The sequence below is a fragment of the Aristolochia californica genome, unplaced genomic scaffold, assembly GCF_029961685.1.
Source record: "Aristolochia californica isolate CCGP_79_NKW_82.1479 unplaced genomic scaffold, dmAriCali1.0.hap1 SCAF_14, whole genome shotgun sequence".
Classification (NCBI taxonomy): domain Eukaryota; kingdom Viridiplantae; phylum Streptophyta; class Magnoliopsida; order Piperales; family Aristolochiaceae; genus Aristolochia; species Aristolochia californica.
Window position 1 is genome coordinate 25,150,270 of NW_027181815.1, and position 21,824 is coordinate 25,172,093.

The 21,824-nt window shown below is 35.8% G+C and overlaps 1 protein-coding gene across 3 annotated transcripts; it reads left to right on the forward strand.

Moving 5' to 3' along the window:
* The first annotated feature begins 8,301 nt into the window (after positions 1-8,301).
* LOC137950334 (ribulose-phosphate 3-epimerase, chloroplastic-like) lies at positions 8,302-13,953 on the forward strand. 3 transcript variants are annotated; one of them, XR_011111936.1, is made up of 11 exons: positions 8,303-8,349; positions 8,421-8,630; positions 10,592-10,706; positions 11,342-11,482; positions 11,637-11,750; positions 12,060-12,138; positions 12,524-12,633; positions 13,043-13,099; positions 13,345-13,414; positions 13,518-13,634; positions 13,747-13,953. XR_011111936.1 is itself a non-coding variant. In XM_068796738.1 (9 exons), exons 1-9 carry the CDS (start codon positions 8,485-8,487, stop codon positions 13,565-13,567), a joined length of 882 nt encoding a protein of 293 aa, XP_068652839.1. In that variant the 5' UTR covers positions 8,302-8,484; the 3' UTR covers positions 13,568-13,953. The 3 variants fall into 3 exon arrangements, 1 of the variants encoding a protein (XP_068652839.1); XR_011111935.1 differs by having other exon boundaries at positions 8,302-8,630; XM_068796738.1 differs by having other exon boundaries at positions 8,302-8,630; positions 13,518-13,953.
* The last annotated feature ends 7,871 nt before the right edge of the window (positions 13,954-21,824 follow it).

Genomic DNA, 21,824 nt, shown 5'->3' on the forward strand with positions numbered 1-21,824 from the left:
TTTATGGCAACAGATATAAGTGAATTATTAAGCTTTTGCAATAAAAATGTGTTTATATTTTATTTTTAATTAAAAAATTATTAAGCTTTTGCAATTTATATATTCAAAAAGGTTACAAGAATATGAAGATTTTTCATTATTCCTTTGTATGGGTACATTATTTTGCCTCAACATTTCACAATTTTGAGTTACTAAATCCTTCGATGGAAGAGGCAAGAAAGCTAAATAAATGGTAACATAATACTTATTATTGTATTAATTTCATAAATGAACTATGATTATAGCATTCGATGATTCACGATGATATAATTCAAAGACAATAAATTACATCAACATGTCTACATCTCGTAAACCCTAAGAAACAACATTATGCAAGAAATACCTTTCCTAAACAACAAGTATAATTAACTTAGTAATGTCTTCCCACACTTCCCCTTAAGTTAGAACACACAACTTCAACTTGTTACAACATTAATCTCACAGGCTCCATAAACATAAAAGAGGAGAATACAATTTTTATCTACAAAATTTATAAATTTTGTGATCTTCGACTTTTGAACTTGCATTGTGCATATATATTATTCTCATTTTCCTTATCAATTTGGATAACATATGGCAATGAGCCCGATTTAAACATAACAAAAATTAAATAAAAATAATCTTCCTCCATATCGTCTGTGACAAGCTTGAGGTGTTTTAAGAGTAAACATTGAAGTGGACATGAACTCTCGCAACCCTAACTACAAGAGCAAAACCCAAGAAAAGAGTAAATAAATGTATGTGTGACACAAATAAGAAAATAAAAACTCAACAATAAGGATTTTGAACACAAAATGGTGATAACAATCACTAGGTGAGGAAAAAAAACATTAGTCACTCAAGGGTGACAAAAGAAAATCTACTAAAGGGCAGTAAAATGTCACAAAGGATAAAAAAATCAATATAAAACCAAATAAGAAGATCAACTCAAGAAACTCAAATAGAGGGATTGACGCAATCAATTCATAAAACATTATATTGAATTTATGGAAAAGAAAAATAGTTCATTGGTTGAATTATAACTTAGTACATAGAGCCTCTATTTACAATAGAGGAAACAAATGGAATCATATTACAATTAAACTATCCTTGTCCCAATTATACCTAAAGTCTAACACTTAAAGATAAGTCCTAAAATAATTAAACAAGAGAACATAAATAGAAAACTAGCATAATTAAAACTTCTCTCGACAAAGACTCTTCAGTGAGACATCCGTCTATAAGACTCTACTTAAACTCCACCGTATTAATTTTGACTTTGTGAGACTTCTTATTGTGAGAGTCGTGTAAGATTTTTCCATACATGTTCTTCAACTCATTAGAAAATTTTTAAGACAAGTTCGAACATATAAAGAAATGTTAAAATCCAAATAGAAATAAATACTTTCAAAACAAAATATAAGAAACTACTTTGAAAAAAATAATAAGAGAAACTCCTTAAAGTATGAGATGGAACGAGAGACCTGTAGAAAAGGAAATTCAAACAATACAAAAATTGTATGGAAGGATATGCAAGCTCAATGTGTTGGATTATGGACTCAAGCCCACACGACTAAGGAAGACCTACATATCTAAGAATGTTAGAAGATGGGCCCAAACCCACATGACCAACCACATATCTAAGAATGTTGGAAGATGGGCCCAAACCCATAAGATATGGACTCACAAAAGAGTTTAAGTTAAAAGTGTTTTAGTCATGTTAATCTTCTATTTATATAGGGCTATTTAATTATACTAGGACTTATTTTTAAGTGTTAGAGTTTGGGTGTAATTAGGACAAAGGTAGTTTAATTGTAATTGACCTCTACTACCTTCCTCTATTATAAATAGAGGTTCATGTACTTTGATTATAATAAGTCAATGAAGTTTTTTTTTTTACCATAAATTCAATATGGTATCAAAACCAGGTTTTGCGAGTTGACTCAGTCAACCCACATCGATACTGTGATCCTTTTCTGATCTATTATCTCCAGCAGTTTGGGTTCGTATTTATTTTTGTTTTTTTTTTCTTTTTAGTCCCTATACTTAAAGTTTGCTTTGCGTTTTTATCTCTATACCAAAATTTTCATATTACAAATTATATATTTACGGAAAGATATTTGAGAATGAGTACTTAGTTCGGCCAAATTATAGATACTGAAGTCTGTTAGATTATATATCTCAATAGAAGTATATTTTATGAAGAAAAGTTATACTTAGATGAAAGCTATTTAAGTCTATTTTTAGAAGGAGAACGTTTCATATCAATCTGATCTATATTTAAGGATATATTCATATTTGAAGAATCAAAGGTCAAGTTGGTATCCTGTTGCATTGAAAAATCCGAATTTAAGCCGAATTATTTCATGTGTCCTTATTACTCTTAAGGACTTTCATTATTTACCGGTTATCTACTCCTATACTAGTGTTATTGTGTCTCTTTGACTGAGATATTATTATGGAAGAAGGACTTCTCAATTGCTGATTTTTATCAGCACTGGCTAGTCTATGTTATTTGGTTCAAGTTGGGATCACTGTCATTACCTCCCAGCTTGAGGGAGAGAAGTAGAAAAAGAAATACAAGAAAGAGGTATTTTATTTCATACGTTGTGGTAACTTTAATGTGACAAAAATATTCAAAAAAAGGAGAACACAAAAGATGAAGTTTTTGCATCTAAGAAGAAATTTTTGTAGCAAAGAAAATTGAAGACCAAGAATCCTGACTCGCAATAATAATTGCCGTAATTATTGGTGATACCTGGCTCGACTCAACTCAATTCTATTTCTCCAACTGGATTATTATTTTGTTGTATTTGCAATATATTCCTTGGTCAACATATTATTTGGTGCAAATACTCGAATTGGATTATTTCATGGGTCCTTTTACAAAGTTTATTATTTTGGTTCGTGTTGTATGGGCCCAGGCCCATTTCAGTTGTAGCTATTGTGTCTCTTTGGATGAGACATTATTATTGAAGAAGTGTTGACCTCAGCATCTTATCTTTCTCTTTACCATTACCCATTGGTTATTTGGCAGCCTTTCTCATACCATCCTTTATTTGACTCTCACATATCTTTGAGCCAACATTTTGAGTGTTGCTTCAGTTGGAAATTTAAATCCATTTGAGACTTTTTTTATATATACCCGTGGGTCTTTTATCGTCGTCCTGTGAATGACAGACATTACTCACTTATCACGTTTGAGAGTTACTACCCAGGTTAGGACACCGTGATGGGGGAGTTTATTACTACATATATGTTATCCCTCTTAATTGACATTTATTACTCCTACCACTTGAGAGTTGTTGTCCTGTGGAGGGACACGGTAATGGAGGTGTTTTACTACACTTCTAAGCATTGCATGTAGACCCACTACCTGAGAATGATAAGAGTGTGCCCTACATCCAACATGGGTTGTGACTAGAGTATGGAGCAATGTCACACGCCTTGGGAGTTATTTTACTCTCACTTATCTTATACCAACTGGGCCTCATGGAAGAGATCACCAGCATGAGGGGGAGTTTTTGAAAACAAGGAGGACTGCTATTTTATACGATAAGATCTTATATATCATTTGTAGCAAGTTGGGAGTTCATGATGTTCTCTCACCCCCAGTTTGAGGGGGAGTGTTGGAAGATGGGCCCAAACCCATAAGATATGGACCCACCATGACCACACGAGCTAATGGGACCCACCATGATCACGTGAGGTGGCATAATGAGTCCTATAGAATAAGAAGTCTTACAGAGTTAAAATTATTATGAAAGCAGGTCTCACAAAAGAGTTTCAATTTAGAGATGTTTTAGTCATGTTAATCTTCTATTTATATTGGGTTATTTAATTATGCTAGGGTTTATCTTTAAGTGTTAAAGTTTGGGTGTAATTGGGACAAATGTAGTTTAATTGTAATTGGACTCTACTAACTTCTTCTACCTTCTTCTATTATAAATAGAGGTTAATGTACTCTGATTATAATAAGTCAATGAAGTATTTCTCTTTTCCATCAATTCAACAACGTGTCCTTATTACTCTTAAGGACTTTCATTATTTACCGGTTATCTACTGCTATACTACTGTTATTGGGTCTCTTTCATTGAGATATTATTATGGAAGAAGGACTTCTCAGTTACTAATTTTTATCAGCATTGGCAATTCTATGCTATTTTGGTTCAAGCTGGGATCATTGCCATTACCTCCAAGCTTGAGGGGGAGAAATAGAAGAAGAAGTACAAGAAAGATGTATTTCATTCCATATGTTGTGGTAATTATTGGTGTTACCTGACTCAACTCGACTCGACTCGATTTTATTTCTCCAACTGGATTATTATTTTGAAGTATTCACAATATATTCCTTGGCCAACATATTATTTGGTGCAAATACTCGCATTGGATTATTTCTTGGGTCCTTTTACATGGATTTTTTTTATTTTTGTTCATGTTATATGGGCCCAGACCCATTTCAGTTGCTATTATTGTGTCTCTTTGGAGAAGACATTATTACTTAAGAAGTGGTAGCTTTAGTATCATATCTCCTACCATCCTTTATTTGACTCTCACAACATCTTTGGGCCTACCTCTTGCGTGTTACTTCGGTTGGGAGTTTAAGTCCATCATGGTTGGGTGTTTTAAGTCCATTGAGACTTTACATATATATATATATATATATATATATATATATATATATATATATATATATATATATATATATATATATATATATATATATACCCATGGGTCTTTTATCACCGTCCTGTGAATGATAGGCATTACCCATTTATCACATCTATTATCGTTATCTTGTGAATGACAGACATTTATCACGTATCACGTCTTTTATTGTCGTCTTGTGAATGACATGCATTTAACACCCATTTCTACCTGTGAGAGTCGGTGTCGGGGTTGGGACACCGTGATGGAGGAGCTTACTATTACATATATGTTACCCCCCTTAATTGGCCTTTATTACTCTTACCACTTGAGAGTCGTTGTCCTGTGGAGGGACACAGTGATGGAGGAGTTTTATTACACTTCTGAGTATTGCGTGAGGGGGACTGTTAGAAGATATGAAGGACTGTCATTTTTATGAGAAGATTTGATACACCATTTGCAGCAAGTTGAGAGTTCATGATGTCCTCTCACCCCCAGCTTGAGGGGGTGTGGTGGAAGATGGGCCCAAACCCACATGACCAAGGAAGACCCACATATTCAAGAGTGTTAGAAGATGAGCCCAATCCCACACATCCAAGGAAGGTCCACATATTCAAGAGTGTTGGAAGATGGGCCCAAGCCCACACGTCCAAGGAAACCCCACATATCCAAGAGTGTTGGAAGATGGGCCCTAACCCACACGACCAAGGAAGGCTCACATATTCAAGAGTGTTGGCAAATGGGCCCAAGCCCTTAAGACGTGGGACCCACCATGATCACGTGAGGTGGCATGAGGAGTCCTACACAATAAGAAGTCTAACAGAGCCAAAATTATTATGGAAGTAGGTCTCACAAAAGAGTTTTAGTTTAAAAGTGTTTTAGTCATGTTAGTCTTCTATTTATATTGAGTTATTTAATTATGCTATGACTTATCTTTCAGTGTTAGAGTTTGAGTGTAATTGGGACAAGGGTAGTTTAATTGTAATTGGACTTCATTACCTTCCTCTATTATAAATAGAGATTCATGTACTCTGATTACATAAGTCAATGAAGTATTTCTCTTTTCCATAAATTCAACAGTTAACAATCACTAAAATGCTAGAAAAACATTATCATCGTGAAGGGTTGCTTGTCCTAGGCATGAGATAAATTTTATGTATGACATTATCATGATGTGAACCCTTTGCACCATAAAATAGGAGTGATTCATTCTTGAGACTAATTGCTTTGAGTATTGCGTGCCACAATGCAAAGCTTCTATGTATGCCAAGATCACCGTTGTAATTTTTATAATACTAATCTTATATTAACAATAAAACTTGCTCCACCTAGATGGTTAAAATGTCTGTTGCTTGTTGCTATTTCTCCAACAAGTCTACATAAGGCAACATACTCCACTCATGCACATCTAGATTGGTTGTCCCATACTCAACCTAATTATCCTTTGGAGCTTGATGTTTGACTATTGCTAGTCTACGTCCCTCCTTTGTCAATGTCTTTGTCCCTTGAGGATGGGTTTCACTAAGAAAAAAAGTATATTTCTTCAAATTCCCTCATTCACAAAATGTGTATCACTTCTCTAGAGACCCCTTTCAAGTTGTAAAATCGGTAATTTAACTCTAATTATGTCTTTGTTAGACTTCTCCACGAACATCAATAATATTCGTGGACAATTTTAATCGAGTGTAGCATTATTGTCACATTTTCAAGCATTTTCTTATATATTATTGTCCCTTTATGTAGTTGTCAACCTACTAACCCACATATATACTGTCTCTTAGTGTTCTCAAACCAACCCATCCAATTTAGTTAGCTTCTCCTCATGAGAAGTAGACATTCTCACTCCTTGGCATTTCACCAGGTTTTTGATACCAATGTCACAATGTTAGCAGTAGACCCACCCCACATGACTGCCAATAGCCCAATCCCAGGGCAATGAGCAAACCTATATCCTTATTAATGATAAGTAAACCAACAACAACACATTGCTCTTAAAAACAAAAAGATAATGATAACACATACTTGGGACATTAGAAAGAACCATTAAAGTGTAAAAAATTATCATCTAGGTGAAGCATACTTGTTGAAGGGAGGAAAAATAATTGGATCCTTACTAGGTATCACACAAGGAATAACAATTTCCACCTACTACTTTGTATTTGTTGAATTTATGGAAAAGAGAAATACTTCATGGACTTATGTATCAGAGTACATGAACTTCTATTTATAATAGAGGAAGGTAGTAGAGTCTAATTACAACTAAACTACATTTGTCCCAATTACACACAAACCCTTAACCCTTAAAGATAAGTCCTAACATAATTAAATAACCCAACATAAATAGACGACTAACATAACTAAAATACTTTTAAATTGAAACTCTTTTATGAGACCTGCTTCCATAATAATTCTGGCTCTGTTAAACTTCTTATTGTGTAGGACTTCTCATGCCACCTTACGTGATCATAGTGGGTCCCACATTTTATGAATATGGGCCCATCTTCCAACAACATTATAGTACCCTCAAAAGTCAAAAACAAATAATTTTGTTGAAATGCATGTTCTATGATTATGCTTAAACGTTTTACATGTATTACAGGCTTAGTACAGTGACACTTTAAGGTGATTCATGATTAGTTATAAATATAATATAAGATTCTATCAGGCACCTTAGGAGCACAAAGGATTTTTACAGAACCATAGGGTTTTACACAATTGTCTCCAAGATGATTCATTATCACACCCTTATAGCGAAGAGGATTCAATGGTTGATCATACATAGCATATTGATTTTTGTATTTTGTTTAGTTTCAAACTATCCAATATTTTCTCTATCATACATGCTACGCATATATGTGTGTGAGAGCAGAGTCCTAACACGTATTACGTATTGCTATTTTTGGTCTTTATTGTAAATAATGTGTGCTAGAGACTAAGTTCTCGATTGTTCGTATATATGCTTACTCATAAAGCTCATTGTATATAGAGTATCGAGTTGTGGTTTTTAGTACATGTAAATATTTCATCCTTGACTTAAAATAGTTATTTACTTCCAAAACTAATCTCAATTTTATGATGCTCATTATGGATATCCTAAGTTCATCCTTGCTTTAAGTGGGTTGAGTCCCCTAAACTTGTTGCCCCTTTGTCATTCCTATATGGGAGCCCTCTTCCTCCTGTTTATAGACATACAAGCAATGGAGGTCAAATTTGGTTAGTCAATTAGGTTTTGATAATTCCCAGGGTTTTTATTAAAACCCTAACTCCATAATACTAATATTAAATTAAATAAACCATTAAAGTTAATAAATAACAAAATTTGATTACAAAAGATAAAGTAAATATTTCACAAATAATTAATTGATAAAATATTAAAAAATATTATCACTTTCCACCAAAACAAATATTTAATTAAAATTTAAAATATAAATATATTATTTGTGGGATTTTATAACTCATGATAAAAATAATATTATTTTTCTGCTTGCTGTGATTGTTTTTGGGTAAGAGATTTGAAAGAGACGTCAGAAACAACCAGTTCAAAACCAGTCGTGTTTTATCCATTTCCCATTTCCTTATTTATACGCAGCCTCTAAGCTCTAACGTTTTCCAGCCATAGATTGAGCAGATAAATTGAAGGAAAGCTCCGACCACGCGGTACGTTGCCACGTGGCATCATCGAAGGTATTCCCTCGTTCTCCCTTGGCCTCTCCACTTCAGTTTTGGTCTTTCATTTCCGACTGGATACTGCATAGGACGCAGGGAGAGAGAGAAAGAGAGAGAGAGAGAGAGAGGGATTTCGGCCAAAAAAAAAAAAAAATGTCATCTGCGGCGGCAGCAGCAACTTCTTCTCTCTATTCTACGACGACATGTACGCTTCAATCTCATATCAGGGGGTTAAAAGGCGCTTTAAGGCTTCCGAGATATGCTGCGCCTCTCTCGCCTAATTCCCTCAGCTCCCGCAGGTAGTACCCTTTTCCTTTTTCTCTTATATTATATACTCCTATACTTCTGTCAGATTCTTTCTAGTCCTCCTTGGCCCATGCTTACTACTATTCGGTCATAAATGGATGATAGCCATAAAAGTAATAGTGAATTTTATATATAGTATGAAGGATATTGATATTTCATCTGAAAATTTTCTTCCAAGTGACAATAATGGAGACATCCACTCGTCAATTTGATTGGTTAATTGGATTTGGTTCACACGTGTCAAACCATAAATAACAGGGGATATACGAAGAAGATTTGCAAGTCATCCTTGCTGTCAACTACGGTCTACTAAGCAATCCAAGACCATGAGGAAATTTTACACCCCTTTCCACGTCCACGAGGAAATTATTTTGTGGTTCAAATGCTAGTTAGCCGATGATGTGTATTGATAGAACCACAGAGAAGTAGATATAAAGAAGAATTACCAATCGATGGTTTAAAATATGAGGGCCCTAACATCAGTATTATTAAAAAATACGTTCAATGCAAATTTATAGGAAAGGCGTTCAGATGTGAATCATTGTTCAATGCAATTAGTCAAAATCAATCCCTGGTTGACATTTCTGCTGTGTTGGAGATAGTCCCTGGGACTAGGACTTTTGTGATGAGATACTAAATGAAATTTTGTGGCTCTTGTCATGCTTTATGGGCTGATGCTTGACAACCAAGAAGGAAGGCAATGATGAAATCCTGGAAATGGATTAATTAAGAAGGTTTCGTGGCAAGATTGGGACAGCAATGTTAGGAACTAATTTAAACTAGAAATTAGCCTCAATATATATGTAAAAGAAGAAAACCACTGGGGATGTTATGATCATAAAGAAGAAAATCACTGGGGATGTTATGATCATAACTTATTGCAAACCATAGACCATTACTGTTTGTTGAACTCTTCAAAAAATCGAGTGACATGGATGTGTTATTGAGGAAACAATTGATGTTTTGCCTGTTGAGTACATGGCTGTAAAGAATGTCGAATGCCAAAAGTGACATTTGTATTGCTAAGCCCAGTTTGTTGGGAATTGTGTCTTTAAGTAATATTGGCAGTCTAAATGCAAGAGCCAGCTTGCCAGCATGTTCTTAATGTGTAAAATTATCAGTTATCTTTACTTCAAAACGAACATCTAAAGACAGCAACTTGAGTTTCCTGGTTCTATTTCACTTTTCCTAGGCATGCTTTTTATGTGCCAGGAAGAACTGCAGGGAAAACTAACATGATGGTGATACAACACAAGTAACTGAAAATATTTGGAGCTTGAAGATTAACAGATATTATGTGGCCATGGAACTTTGAAGAAAAAATGATCAGTAAGATTTCACTATTTATGGATCCTGTTTCCTGTTTGAAAATCTCTTGTGTCCTTGAAGGCAATGCAGATGTGTATGACTGTTTTCTATGATCACCCTGTTCATCTACCCAGTGAGATTTCACAAGAGGCCTGGCTTCTTCTTTCTTTGGATATTTTCTTCAAATGATGCTACAAACATAGGCCCTTTTTTGAAAGCAATTCATTCCCATTTTACAGTGGTTTTGTTAAGATATGTCCATGCAATTTCATTCTGGTACAGATCGAACATGACCTCTGCTTTCTGCTGTCGACTTAAAGATGCTTCTCAATAGAGAAGTGAACTGTTACACGGATTGACACCTTCGATGCTATTGGCTTTGGTTTATTCTTTGGTTGAGTAACTTTATCTATTCCAAAAAAAAAAAAAAAACTGCAGAGCAGTTGCACTTAGGTTTCTATCTTTTTTCCAGTTACATTATATTATTTTAAAACCATAAAATAATCAAAAAGCTGGTGATCACCTTGCACTTGCATCTCATGAAGCTATAAAATGATTCTCATGTTTGTAATTTTCAATACTCAGTTTGCTGTGGTAGTCATCTGAAAAACTGAACGCTGCTTCATTCTTTCAATCTAAATTTCAGAAGGAAGTTTCAGATTGTAGTGGAGGCAACTTCTCGTGTTGATAAGTTCTCAAAAAGTGACATCATTGTTTCTCCTTCAATCCTCTCTGCTAACTTTGCAACACTGGGTGAAGAGGTTTGTCTTCCTGTTGATTTTAGTCAAAAGAAACTGTTCAATGCAATTATATTATTAGACCAAAGGTCATCTATTCTATTATAGTCTTTTTTATTTTTTAATCAAATGTTCTTCTTATATTTTTAATTTTCACTTTGGGCCATAGTCTCAGCTGCCCTGGAATATCCTAAATTATTTATCTTTTTTATTCTACTAATTCTAAGCTTCCTCAAATGTTTTGCTGCCTCCCTTCTATATGACATTGTTCGATTGCTTAATATTTTGTACAAATCTCTGATAGCATAATGGACCATGTCTTTCTCTCAAGACTGTGAAGAATCTCACTGAAATCATGGGATTGGCTGCCTTTTACCAATTGCAATCTTTTGCATCATTAATAATGCTCCTAAAAGTGATCTCAAAAATCAAATTTAAAGATTTATTGATTTGGTATCTATAGATGACAACAGTTTATTCTTCAAATTACATTGGTCTATACTCTAGCCATTATTTTATTCCTTGCTTTCCTTCTTTTGAAATACTTTAAATATTTTGCCAGTTTATAAGTTTGTCTTGTATGTTAATTTGCTCATCCATATAATCTCTGATGCACATTTTGATGGTGCAATGATTGTTGTTCTCATTTCTATATGTAGGTAAAAGCCATAGATGTGGCAGGATGTGATTGGATTCATGTAGATGTCATGGATGGGCGTTTTGTGCCAAATATCACGATTGGACCTCTTGTTGTCGATGCCCTCCGTCCAGTGACTGATCTTCCATTAGATGTGCATTTGGTAGTTATTTTGCTATTTTATTCTTTCCTCTATGACTAACTGCTATCAGGTGTCATTTTTAGATTCTCAATCTATTTTAGGATTTCAATTAGTTTTCTGGGTGTATCTTAAGAAGCTTCTAAGCATTTCACTTATGAGAAACTGCAACTCCTAGATGATTGTGGAGCCTGAGCAGCGGGTTCCAGACTTTATAAAGGCTGGAGCAGACATTGTGAGTGTTCATTGTGAACAATCTGCTACAATTCATCTGCACCGCACTGTCAATCAGGTACACTTTAAATGACCTTAGTGTTTTGGAAGCAGTAAAAACTGTATGGTTTCTAGTGCTCTTCATCTTTGTAGAGACCTAGTGCTTTAGGATGCTGCCACATGCAGCACAGAAGATTCTATTTTACATTTGCACTTGACCTTAGATTTGCAAGAAGGATGGTACCTCTTTTTGCAAACTTTTTGGTAGTTCAGACACCCAAAAAATCAACTATTCAAGATCAAAATACAAAGAAAAAGAGATTACAATAGGTCAGCATGCTTTTCTTATAGACATCCGTTGACATTTCTTATATAATATGTGATTCAGATTAAGAGTTTGGGAGCAAAAGCTGGAGTTGTCCTAAACCCTGGGACACCGTTGAGTGCCATAGAATATGTGCTTGATGGTAAGGCATGCTCTGTAAGTTTGTTATCTCAATCATAGCAAAGTATTTTAATTTATGTCATCTTAGTTTTATTTAATTTAAAGAAAGACAAAATAAGTTGTGAAAGGATAGTGATGTTAGAGACGTCAAGTGACCAACACTTTTTGGGATGAATCAAAAACTTGTAGAAACTTTGTATGCAAGAAACACAGCAGTAAACTGATACTATCAAGATAATGGGTTAACAGCTGACATGTAAGTTTGTCAAGTTTTTGTGAGGAAGACCTAGTTGTATATGCTTGGTCATCTGTCATGGTTGGTTTTGACTGTCAAAATGTGGCCAATATAGTTTGAACTCGGTCACTTTGTCTGGAATGACACTTACAGATTTCTTCCTTATGAACAGTGGTGGACTTGGTCTTGATAATGTCTGTGAACCCTGGTTTCGGTGGGCAGAGCTTTATTGAAAGTCAAGTAAAGAAAATCTCTGACCTCAGAAGAATTTGTGCTGAGAAGGTACCCTGTGAAAAAATATATGGCCTGCTGTTTCCAAAGATTTCATTTTTGTGCATGATATTATGTGAACTACTAATATTTTTTATTTTTTAACTGTGTCATTTCTGTACAATTATGATAGAGAATACTAGTTTTATATAGGGTTTTCTTACTTGACTCGACCCTTCTATACTGGGTGAGTTACACCCAGCTTGCTCCAAGTCTGACTACTGGACTTGCAAGTCCGAATCCGACTCAAGCAAGCCTATCTGGGTTTTTAAATACTTGAGTCCGGGTCAGAAAACCTAGGTTTTGTAATGATTATAGAACCAAATCAACGGTACAAGTGATGGGAAGAGTCATGACCTTCAGTTTTCATGGAGGGTCAAACATGTGTGATCTCTGAAGTTAATATTGCTTGTTCATGCAGGGAGTGAACCCATGGATTGAAGTTGATGGAGGGGTGGGCCCAACAAATGCATATAAGGTGCTTTTCTTTTGGTTGATCTGTATTCTATTATCAGCAGAGGAACTAGTGAAGCTCATCTCTGTATGGGATATTATAGGGTCTTTGTGTGGCAACTTGGTCTTCATGTTTGTCTCTCTTTTATGGTATTCTAGTTGTGTTGAAGATTAATGCTGTCTCATCCTCTATTTTACTATGATAATAGATTTTGAGGTATTGAGAATTTGTGTGGTTTACTATCTCACCCACAAAATCAATGCTCACAGGTTATTGAAGCTGGTGCAAATGCTTTGGTTGCGGGTTCTGCTGTTTTTGGAGCAAAAAGTTATGCAGAAGGCAAGTTTAAATTCCTGAAATTTACACTTATATGTGGGTCTACACTTTCGATGTGAAGTACTTTTGACACTAATTTGCTTTCCACATATTTCTGGTTTTGCAGCTATTAAGGGCATTAAGACTAGCCAAAGGCCTGTGACAGTAGGAGTATGAAGCCTTGGCAGCTGATAGCAGCATATTTTGTACCATCAAGTTGTGTTGTATTTTCATGCTTATTCATGTTAGTTTCCGATTTTATTTTCAAATTTGAGATTGACTTATTCAAAATTACTCTCTGTTCATATATTTATGCTGTGAGCAATCATGACTTGCACCTTTTGCTATCTTTGCAGACAATAAAATCCGGTGACTACTGAAGGAGATGTATACAATTGGTGTTCCTACCAATGTTCAAAATATACAATCTTTTGCTGTAGATTTGAATCCTTCAAGAAGTGTGGAATTTGTGTAGAGTATTTTTATGTATCCTCGCATTGTTGATTATGTGCAGCTTAAAAATTCAGGACTCAAAGTTGTTGCTTATACTGTTAGAAAATACATCCAGGGTACTTTGGTCATTTCACCATCCAAGAGTATTTTGGTCATTTCACTTTTTCTGTGGTTAAATTTTATTATATAATCTTATTATACATGTTAAGTTATGTCCGTGGTTATATTTTCATGTACATAAGATATATAGTTAGGGAAATATAAGGAGAATAAGGTTTATTAAGTGTATAAGGAGTATTTATGTAATTTATATGTATACACTTATTTAAGAAGATTTGGGGTCATGCACGACTCCCAATGAGCCTCTCTTGACTCTTTAGAGAAATCTCTTTCCCTTTTCTCTTTTCTTCTCAATTTTCTCCCTTTTTTTTACCTAAATCTTCATTTTTTCATCAACAGTTTTCTCAAATGAGTTATTCTACAATTGTGCCTTGGTGCATGATTTATTGTTGATTCATTTACTTGGGGATTTCTCTATTTTTGTGGGGATGTATTATAAAATTTTCATTAGTTACATGTTGCGAGGGAGAATGAGGCACTTCTTTTTATTTTTTATACAAAATTTGCATTGACCTGTATGCAATGTCTATTTATTTGTTTATGTTTTTTTTTATTATGTGGGAATTGGTATGCTTTTGCACAATGCTGTTAGAAGTTATAATTTAGAGCTTATGTAATTTTGTACTCTTTTAGGGTCTGTTTCGAATCCAATGGAAAATAAAATAAAATAGAATGAGAATTTGATTATTATCTCATTTTTGCTAACTATTTTTGGGAATAATAATTGTTAAATTCTTATTTTCTTTTCTAAGGGTTCCAAACATACCCTTAAGAAAGTTATTTACTATAGAAAGTAGTTTTTTAGAATTCAAGGGAGAATAGGGATATGGATGTAATTTGGATATTATTTAAATTATAAAGAGGTGAGAGAGGTTTTTAAACCCTAAGTTCTCTTATTACTTTCCCCCCTACAAATTTAACATGGTATTTGAGACGGTTGTGGTCTAAGATCTATGATTAATCTATCTACTCATTGAGACGATAGAATAATTCTCAATTCAATTATTTGCTCTTCTTAAGTTAATTTTCGTAGTGCTTTAATTTTCCCAATTTAACATGTAGTATCTTGAAATCTTATCTTTGCAACTCCTCAGAAGTCTCAAGCATATTTTTCTTCTTCACTTGTGAATGTGTGGTTTTCTCTTAGATGATTTGCTAGTTGATTCAAGCATAACATTGGAGTACAGGTTAAGTTGTGCTTTGATCAAACTTGTCATCCTCTATCTTTTTTCTCTTATTAGAGTCATAGTGGTTTAAAGATGCCATCTTTCTCTTATTATTTCATTGGGTTCAAATAAGTTCCTTTCATACAATTCTCTTCACACAATTCCCATTATACACCCTCTAGTTTTTATTGACCCCTTCTATCCTTTCTAATTTTTCTTGTTGCTTGTGGCCTAAAGTGAAAGATCCAATTTTGGAATCAGAATGGTGTTAGTTCCGGTCTTTGATTTTGAATTAGAATTCCCCTTTATATTAGATTTCTCAAGTACTTAGTATCCTCTGCCTCCTAAAGTTGTAGGTTGTGTTTGCTTTATTAATTATTTCATTCTGATGGTAAAAAATTGTCTCCTCGAGCTATTAAATGTGTCTTTCTTGGTTTTGTTCAAGTTAAAAAAGGTTAATAAATATTTTAATTCGATTAATAGTCATTGGCTTGGCTTTGAAGATGTTGCCTTTCTTTAGCAACTACCTCATTTTTTCTGCTCTTAGTCAAATAATTAAGCTACCTTCCCCGTACTACCTCCAATTGTTGTTTTAAATAGTTCACCATCTTCTACACAGGCTGCCAAAGATTTAACCCTTGCTGCTCATGATCCCCCTCCAATCTCTTCCTCAACTAGTGTTTCATCTCTTCCTACTTATTCAAACTCAAACCTTTTGATTGCACTTTCAAAGTGGGCAAAAGAATGTATCAAACATCCCATTTCCAAATTTGTGTCATCGATAAATTGTTGCCTCAATACAAAGTCTTTGACTCTTCTCTCACATGTCTATTTTTGAATCCAATTTCAATGCCTTAAAATGTCCTAAGAAGAAAGCATGTATGGAGAAACAGATGTCTCATGTACTTATTTTCCAAAGAGACTGTTGAAGATCCAAACATAACGGGTATTACGATCCTAGAATAATTAGTTATATGATTTGAAAATAAGGGATCTGTAATTTTAATTTCAAACGGGATTTGTGCCCTTATATCCTTATATGTAAATGTATTCTGAATGTATTTTGGTATCGAAAATAAAGAAATTCCACATGGTATCAGAGCGACGATCCTGAGATCGCTCTTTATATTTTTTTCCCATTTGTCTCGTTGCCGCTTTCGATTACGGCGACGTTTCTGTCGAGGTCCAAACCCTTGTTCGACGGACAGATATAAGCCTACGCCGATCGTCAAGAGACGCAACCAGAGCTCTTTTATTCTCCACCAAAGGTCTCTCCCAGATCCGGCCACTGCGCCGTCTCGGCCACCATGCCTTCCACCCTTCCTCTACAGCACAGACGACGCTCGCAAACCGAGCTCCGATGTCTGGTGCGGTTCGGTGACTGTGCCTTCCGACGACTCGTTTTATTTTCCTTCACACTCTGTCTGAAGTGACAAAGTGAGAAGAAGAAATATTTACGGCACCACCTAGGTGCTTGTGTGCTGAATTACATCAACGCTTTCATAAGGTCCAAGCCAAAGTCAAAATCAGCCGAAACTACTGTGCTGAATTAAATCAGCGCTTTTCGTAAGGTCCAAGCCAAAGCCAAAATCCACCGAAACATTGAGCCGAGCCAGAATCATTTGAGCCAAAACATTGAGCCGAAATAGTGAGCAGAGCCACACCAGTTTTCTGCCAAGTCAACTCGAACCTAAGGAGTCTAGCTCAAAGTCCCGAGCCGAAGCCAGAGTTGTAGTCTCTGCACACCAGCTTCCAGCAAGGATATCACTAGTATGATATCCAACTTTGCTAATCCAAATCACCCATTGTATCTTCACCTTTCAGATCAGCCTGAGTTGGTTCTTGTACCACAACTTCTCACTGAGGATAATTACAACACTTGGCGTCATTCCAATTCTATGGCCCTCACAATCAAAAACAAATTTGGTTTTGTCGATGGATCTCTCCAGCGACCAGGCAGTAATACTGACAATGAATTACAACAGTGGATTCGTTGTGATAATTTTGTCAAAACTTGGTTATTGAGTTCAATCTCTAGAGATATTGTAGCAAGCGTATTCTATTGTGATGGAGCACAAACAGTTTGGAATGAATTATGTTACCGTTTTGCTTAGGTAAACAATGTCCAATTATTTCACATTGAGAATGAAATATATGATTGCGTACAGAATAATATGTCTATTAGGTCATATTTCACAAAACTCAAAGGACAGTGGGATGAGATAGATTCTCTTTGTCCTATCTCACACTGTCGTTGTGGCTCTATGAAAGAGGAACTATCCTATCGATAAACACAGAAAATCATCAAGTTTCTCATGGGATTAAGTGAATCTTTTACTACTGTACGTGGACAAATATTGACAATGGACCTTTTGCCTAAGATTGGCAAGGTTTATTCTCTAGTACTCAAACATGAACAACAGAAAGATGTATCTGATAAACGGAGCATCATTCAACATGAGGTAGCAGCTTTCGCTGTCAGAAATTCATGCAAGAAAGGTGGCTCCTCCACCTGTACAAAGTGTTACAAAGACGGTCACCATGCTAGAAATTGTCGGGCACATTTGAAATGCACTTATTGTGGTTTGAAGGGTCACACCGTTGATTCCTATCAAAGACTCAAGTTTACAGAATCCACTAAGCCCATAGAGAGGAAGAACATATCTAACTCCTTTCCGTTTACTCAGGAACAATGCCAACAAATATTACAAATGCTCAGTCATAACAAGCCATCAATGGCAAATCATGTAGGTAACTCCTCTGCTCATGACGAACTTTCAGGTAAAGCACTTTACTTCTCCTCTCCCAATAAGCAAGCCATATGGATCCTAGATAGTGGAGCTACTGACCATATTGTTTGCTGTCATACATTGCTTACGTCTTGGCGAGCTATTACGAACAAAACAGTGGATTTACCAGATGGTTCTCATGCTATTGTTACACATGTTGGTCAAGTCGTTTTCTCTTCTAGTTTGGTTCTTCATAATGTTTTATGTGTCCCAATTTTCCTATTAAACCTCATTTTTATCAGCAAGTTTCTTCATCATTCTATTTGCATCACCGTGTTCCTTAATACAGGACCTACGCTTGGGGAAGATGATTGGGACGGGAACTGAACGGCAGGGTCTCTACTACCTTGATCATCCACAACTATCATCATGTTATTCCATATATTCTCCATCTGGTATTTGATGTCAACATCTCGGGCATCCATCATCTCAAGTATTTGTCTCATTTCCGTTTTTAATTAAAAATTCTTGTAGTTCAAACAATTGTCTGGTTTGCCCCTTGGTAAACAAACTAGATTGTCATTTCCTTTGAGCACAATCTCTAGCACATCATCTTCTGAAAATTACATGTTGATATCTAGGGGGGTTACCATATTGCATTGATTTTTGGGGCCTGATATTTCCTTACTATAGTTGATGATTTTACTAGATGCACATAGATTTATTTGATGTGTCACAAATCTAAAACTCAAACTCACCTAAATAATTTTATTGGTATCGTAGAAAGCCAATTTGCTACCAAGGTGAAAGTTGTGCGTAGTGATAATGGCCCTGAATTCACTCTTGCCATTTATTACTTGTCCAAAGGCATTATCCATCAAACCAGTTGTGTTAACACCCCGCAACAAAATAGGGTAGCCGAATGCAAACATTGACACCTGCTAAACATGACCCGAGCCTTACTTTTTCAAGCCCATCTTCCTAAAATATTTTGGGGGGGGTGCCATTTTAACAACTGCTTATCTCATAAATCGGACACCTACCCCAGTCTTGGAAGGTAAAACACCTTATGAGTAGTTATTTCATATTATCCCCACTTACTCTTATTTACGAGTTTTTGGATGTTTATGTTTTGCCTCTTCTCAAGCCTACAAACCATCCAAATTTGATGCATGTGCCATCCGTTGTATTTTTCTTGGGTACCCTTATAGACAAAAGGGTATAGGGTTTATGATCTCCAACTCAATAAAGTATTTATCTTCCGAGATGTTCCTTCTTTGAAAAGGAATTCTCTCTTAAACATCTTTTCGTTGCAAATAAGAGTCTCATGTTTCCTCTTCCTATAATGTCTGTTATTTATGATGACCCTCTACCAGACATACCTTTTCTTAACCCTCTATCAGACACACCTCCTCAGTCACCAAGTCCTGATATTCCCAATGTTGATCATACTTCTTCCCCCCAAATACCTTCTCCTACTACCATACCACCTCCTACTCGTCACCCCTCTGCCAGGCCCATTAAGCGACCCAGTTTCCTTCAGGATTTTCATGTGGAAGCTACCCTACAGTCACGATCTGAACAATCTTTTGTCTCCAACGTGGTCACCACATCAGGTACACCTTATGACCTCTCTCACGTTCTTTCTTATGCCCGGTTATCCCCATCACATAAAGTTTTTACCACTTCATTAACCATTACAAAAGAAACCACTAGTTTCTTACAGGCCATGAAGGATCCTAAATGGTGTCAAATAATGTATGATGAAATTCAACCCCTCCAGGCTAACCACACATGGATGCTCATCTCTCTTCCACTTGGCAAAAAACCCATTAGATGTAAATAGGTATACAAAGTCAAGCTCAAATCTGATGACACCATTGAGCGTTACAAAGCTCGCCTAGTCACCAAAGGATACAACAAGATTGAAGGACTTGATTATCAAGAGACGTTCACCCCAGTTGCCAAGCTAGTTACTGTACGTGTCCTACTCAATGTTTCTGTTATTCAAGGATGACATCTTCACCAACTCGATGTCAACAATGCATTCTTACATGGTGATCTTGATGAAGATGTCTACATGTCACTACCCCCTGGTTTTAGACGAAAGGGGGAGACTCAAGTGTGCAAACTAAACAAGTCCCTATACGGCTTGAAACAAGCTTTTAGGCAGTGGTTTTTGAAATTTTTCACAACCTTCAAGATTACTGGGTTTCATCAGTCAAAGGTAAATTATTCTTTATTCGTCCAATCCCACAAAGGCAATTTTACTGCAATACTTGTTATGTTGATAACGTGATTTTGGCAGGTAACAATTTACAACATATTGAAGATGTGAAACAGTTATTATCCAAGCAGTTTAAACTTAAGGATCTTGATCAACTCAAACACTTCTTGGGTATAGAAGTAGCAAGGTCTTCAAAGGGGATTTTCCTCTCCCATGCCTTGGAGACATTAGAAGACGCTGAATTTCTAGGAGAAAAACTTGGCTCTTACGTAATTCAATGGTGAACTCCTAAATGATCCTTCATCATATAGGCGTCTTGTGGGAAAATTGATCTACTTGACCATCACTAGACCATATATGGTCTACGCCGTCCATGTTTTAAGCCAATTTATAGAAAAATCACATATACCACACCTTGAGGCAACGCATAGAGTTCTTCAATACTTGAAACAAACTCTAGGACAGGGTATTCTATTATCCTCTACAAGTACACTCCAATTAAATTCGTTTTGTTATGCAAATTGGGCTTGTTGCAGGGACACAAGAAGGCCAGTAACAGGGTATTGTATATTTCTTGGACAATCACCCATTTCGTGGAAAATAAAAAAGCAAACAACGGTGGCTTGATCAACTGCCGAGGCAAAGTATCGTTCCATGGCTACAGATTGGGCTTGTTGCAGGGACACAAGAAGGTTAGTAACAGGGTATTGTATATTTCTTGGAAAACAAAGAAGCAAACCACGATGGCTCGATCAACTGCCGAGGCAAAGTATCGTTCCATGGCTACTCAGCCAACCATGTTGTATTGTGACAACCAACCTGCTCTACACATCGCTTCAAATCTGGTCTTCCATGAGTGAACCAAGCACATCCAAATTGATTGTCACTTAGTTCGTGAAAAGATTCAAGCAGGGATGATTAATACAGCCCATATATGAACCAACGACCAAACTGTAGACTAATTTACTAAGGTGTTGAGTTTGTCCTAATTTGAAGCATTACTCGTCAAGTTGGGTATCATTGACATATATTCCAACTTGAGGGGGAGTGTTGAAGATTCGAACATAACGGGTCTTACGATCCAAGAATAACTGGTCATATGATTCGACAAAAATGAATCTGTAATTTTAATTTCAAACGGGATTTGTTCCCTTATATGTAAATGTATTCCAAATGTATTTCGGTATCGGAAATAAGGAAATTTCACAGAGACATGGGTTTTGCGCTACTCTCTAGATGAAGCTATTGTTGTTGAATGGATGAGGGTGTTCAAGTTAAGCATAGGGATGCGAACAAAGGTTGGGCTCCTCATCAATTAGGTGTCAAGCATGCATCATTGTATGGAGACTTGAGTAAAGAAGTTTATATGAAGCAACCACCCACATTTGTTGCATAGAGGGAGACTAATAAAGTTTACCGACTAAGGCAATTTATGGCCTTAAGCAAAGTCCTTAGATATGATTCAACTCGCTTTTGATGTCATTTGGATCTCACAAATGTAACTCAAATCAAGTTATTTTTATTCTATGGAGGTAAGTTGGTTGTGTTATTTCAATATCTAAGTCAATGATTTTGTAATATCAAGCGATGATAGTCAATATTGAGGTATTAAACAGCATTTAGGACAACCATGTAACTCGGGAAAAGTCGTCTACAAATGTAACAAAATAATTAGACCGAAAAACATTGGAGATGTTCATAGGGCCCATATATCAATATGAACTAAAGAAAATGGGGCA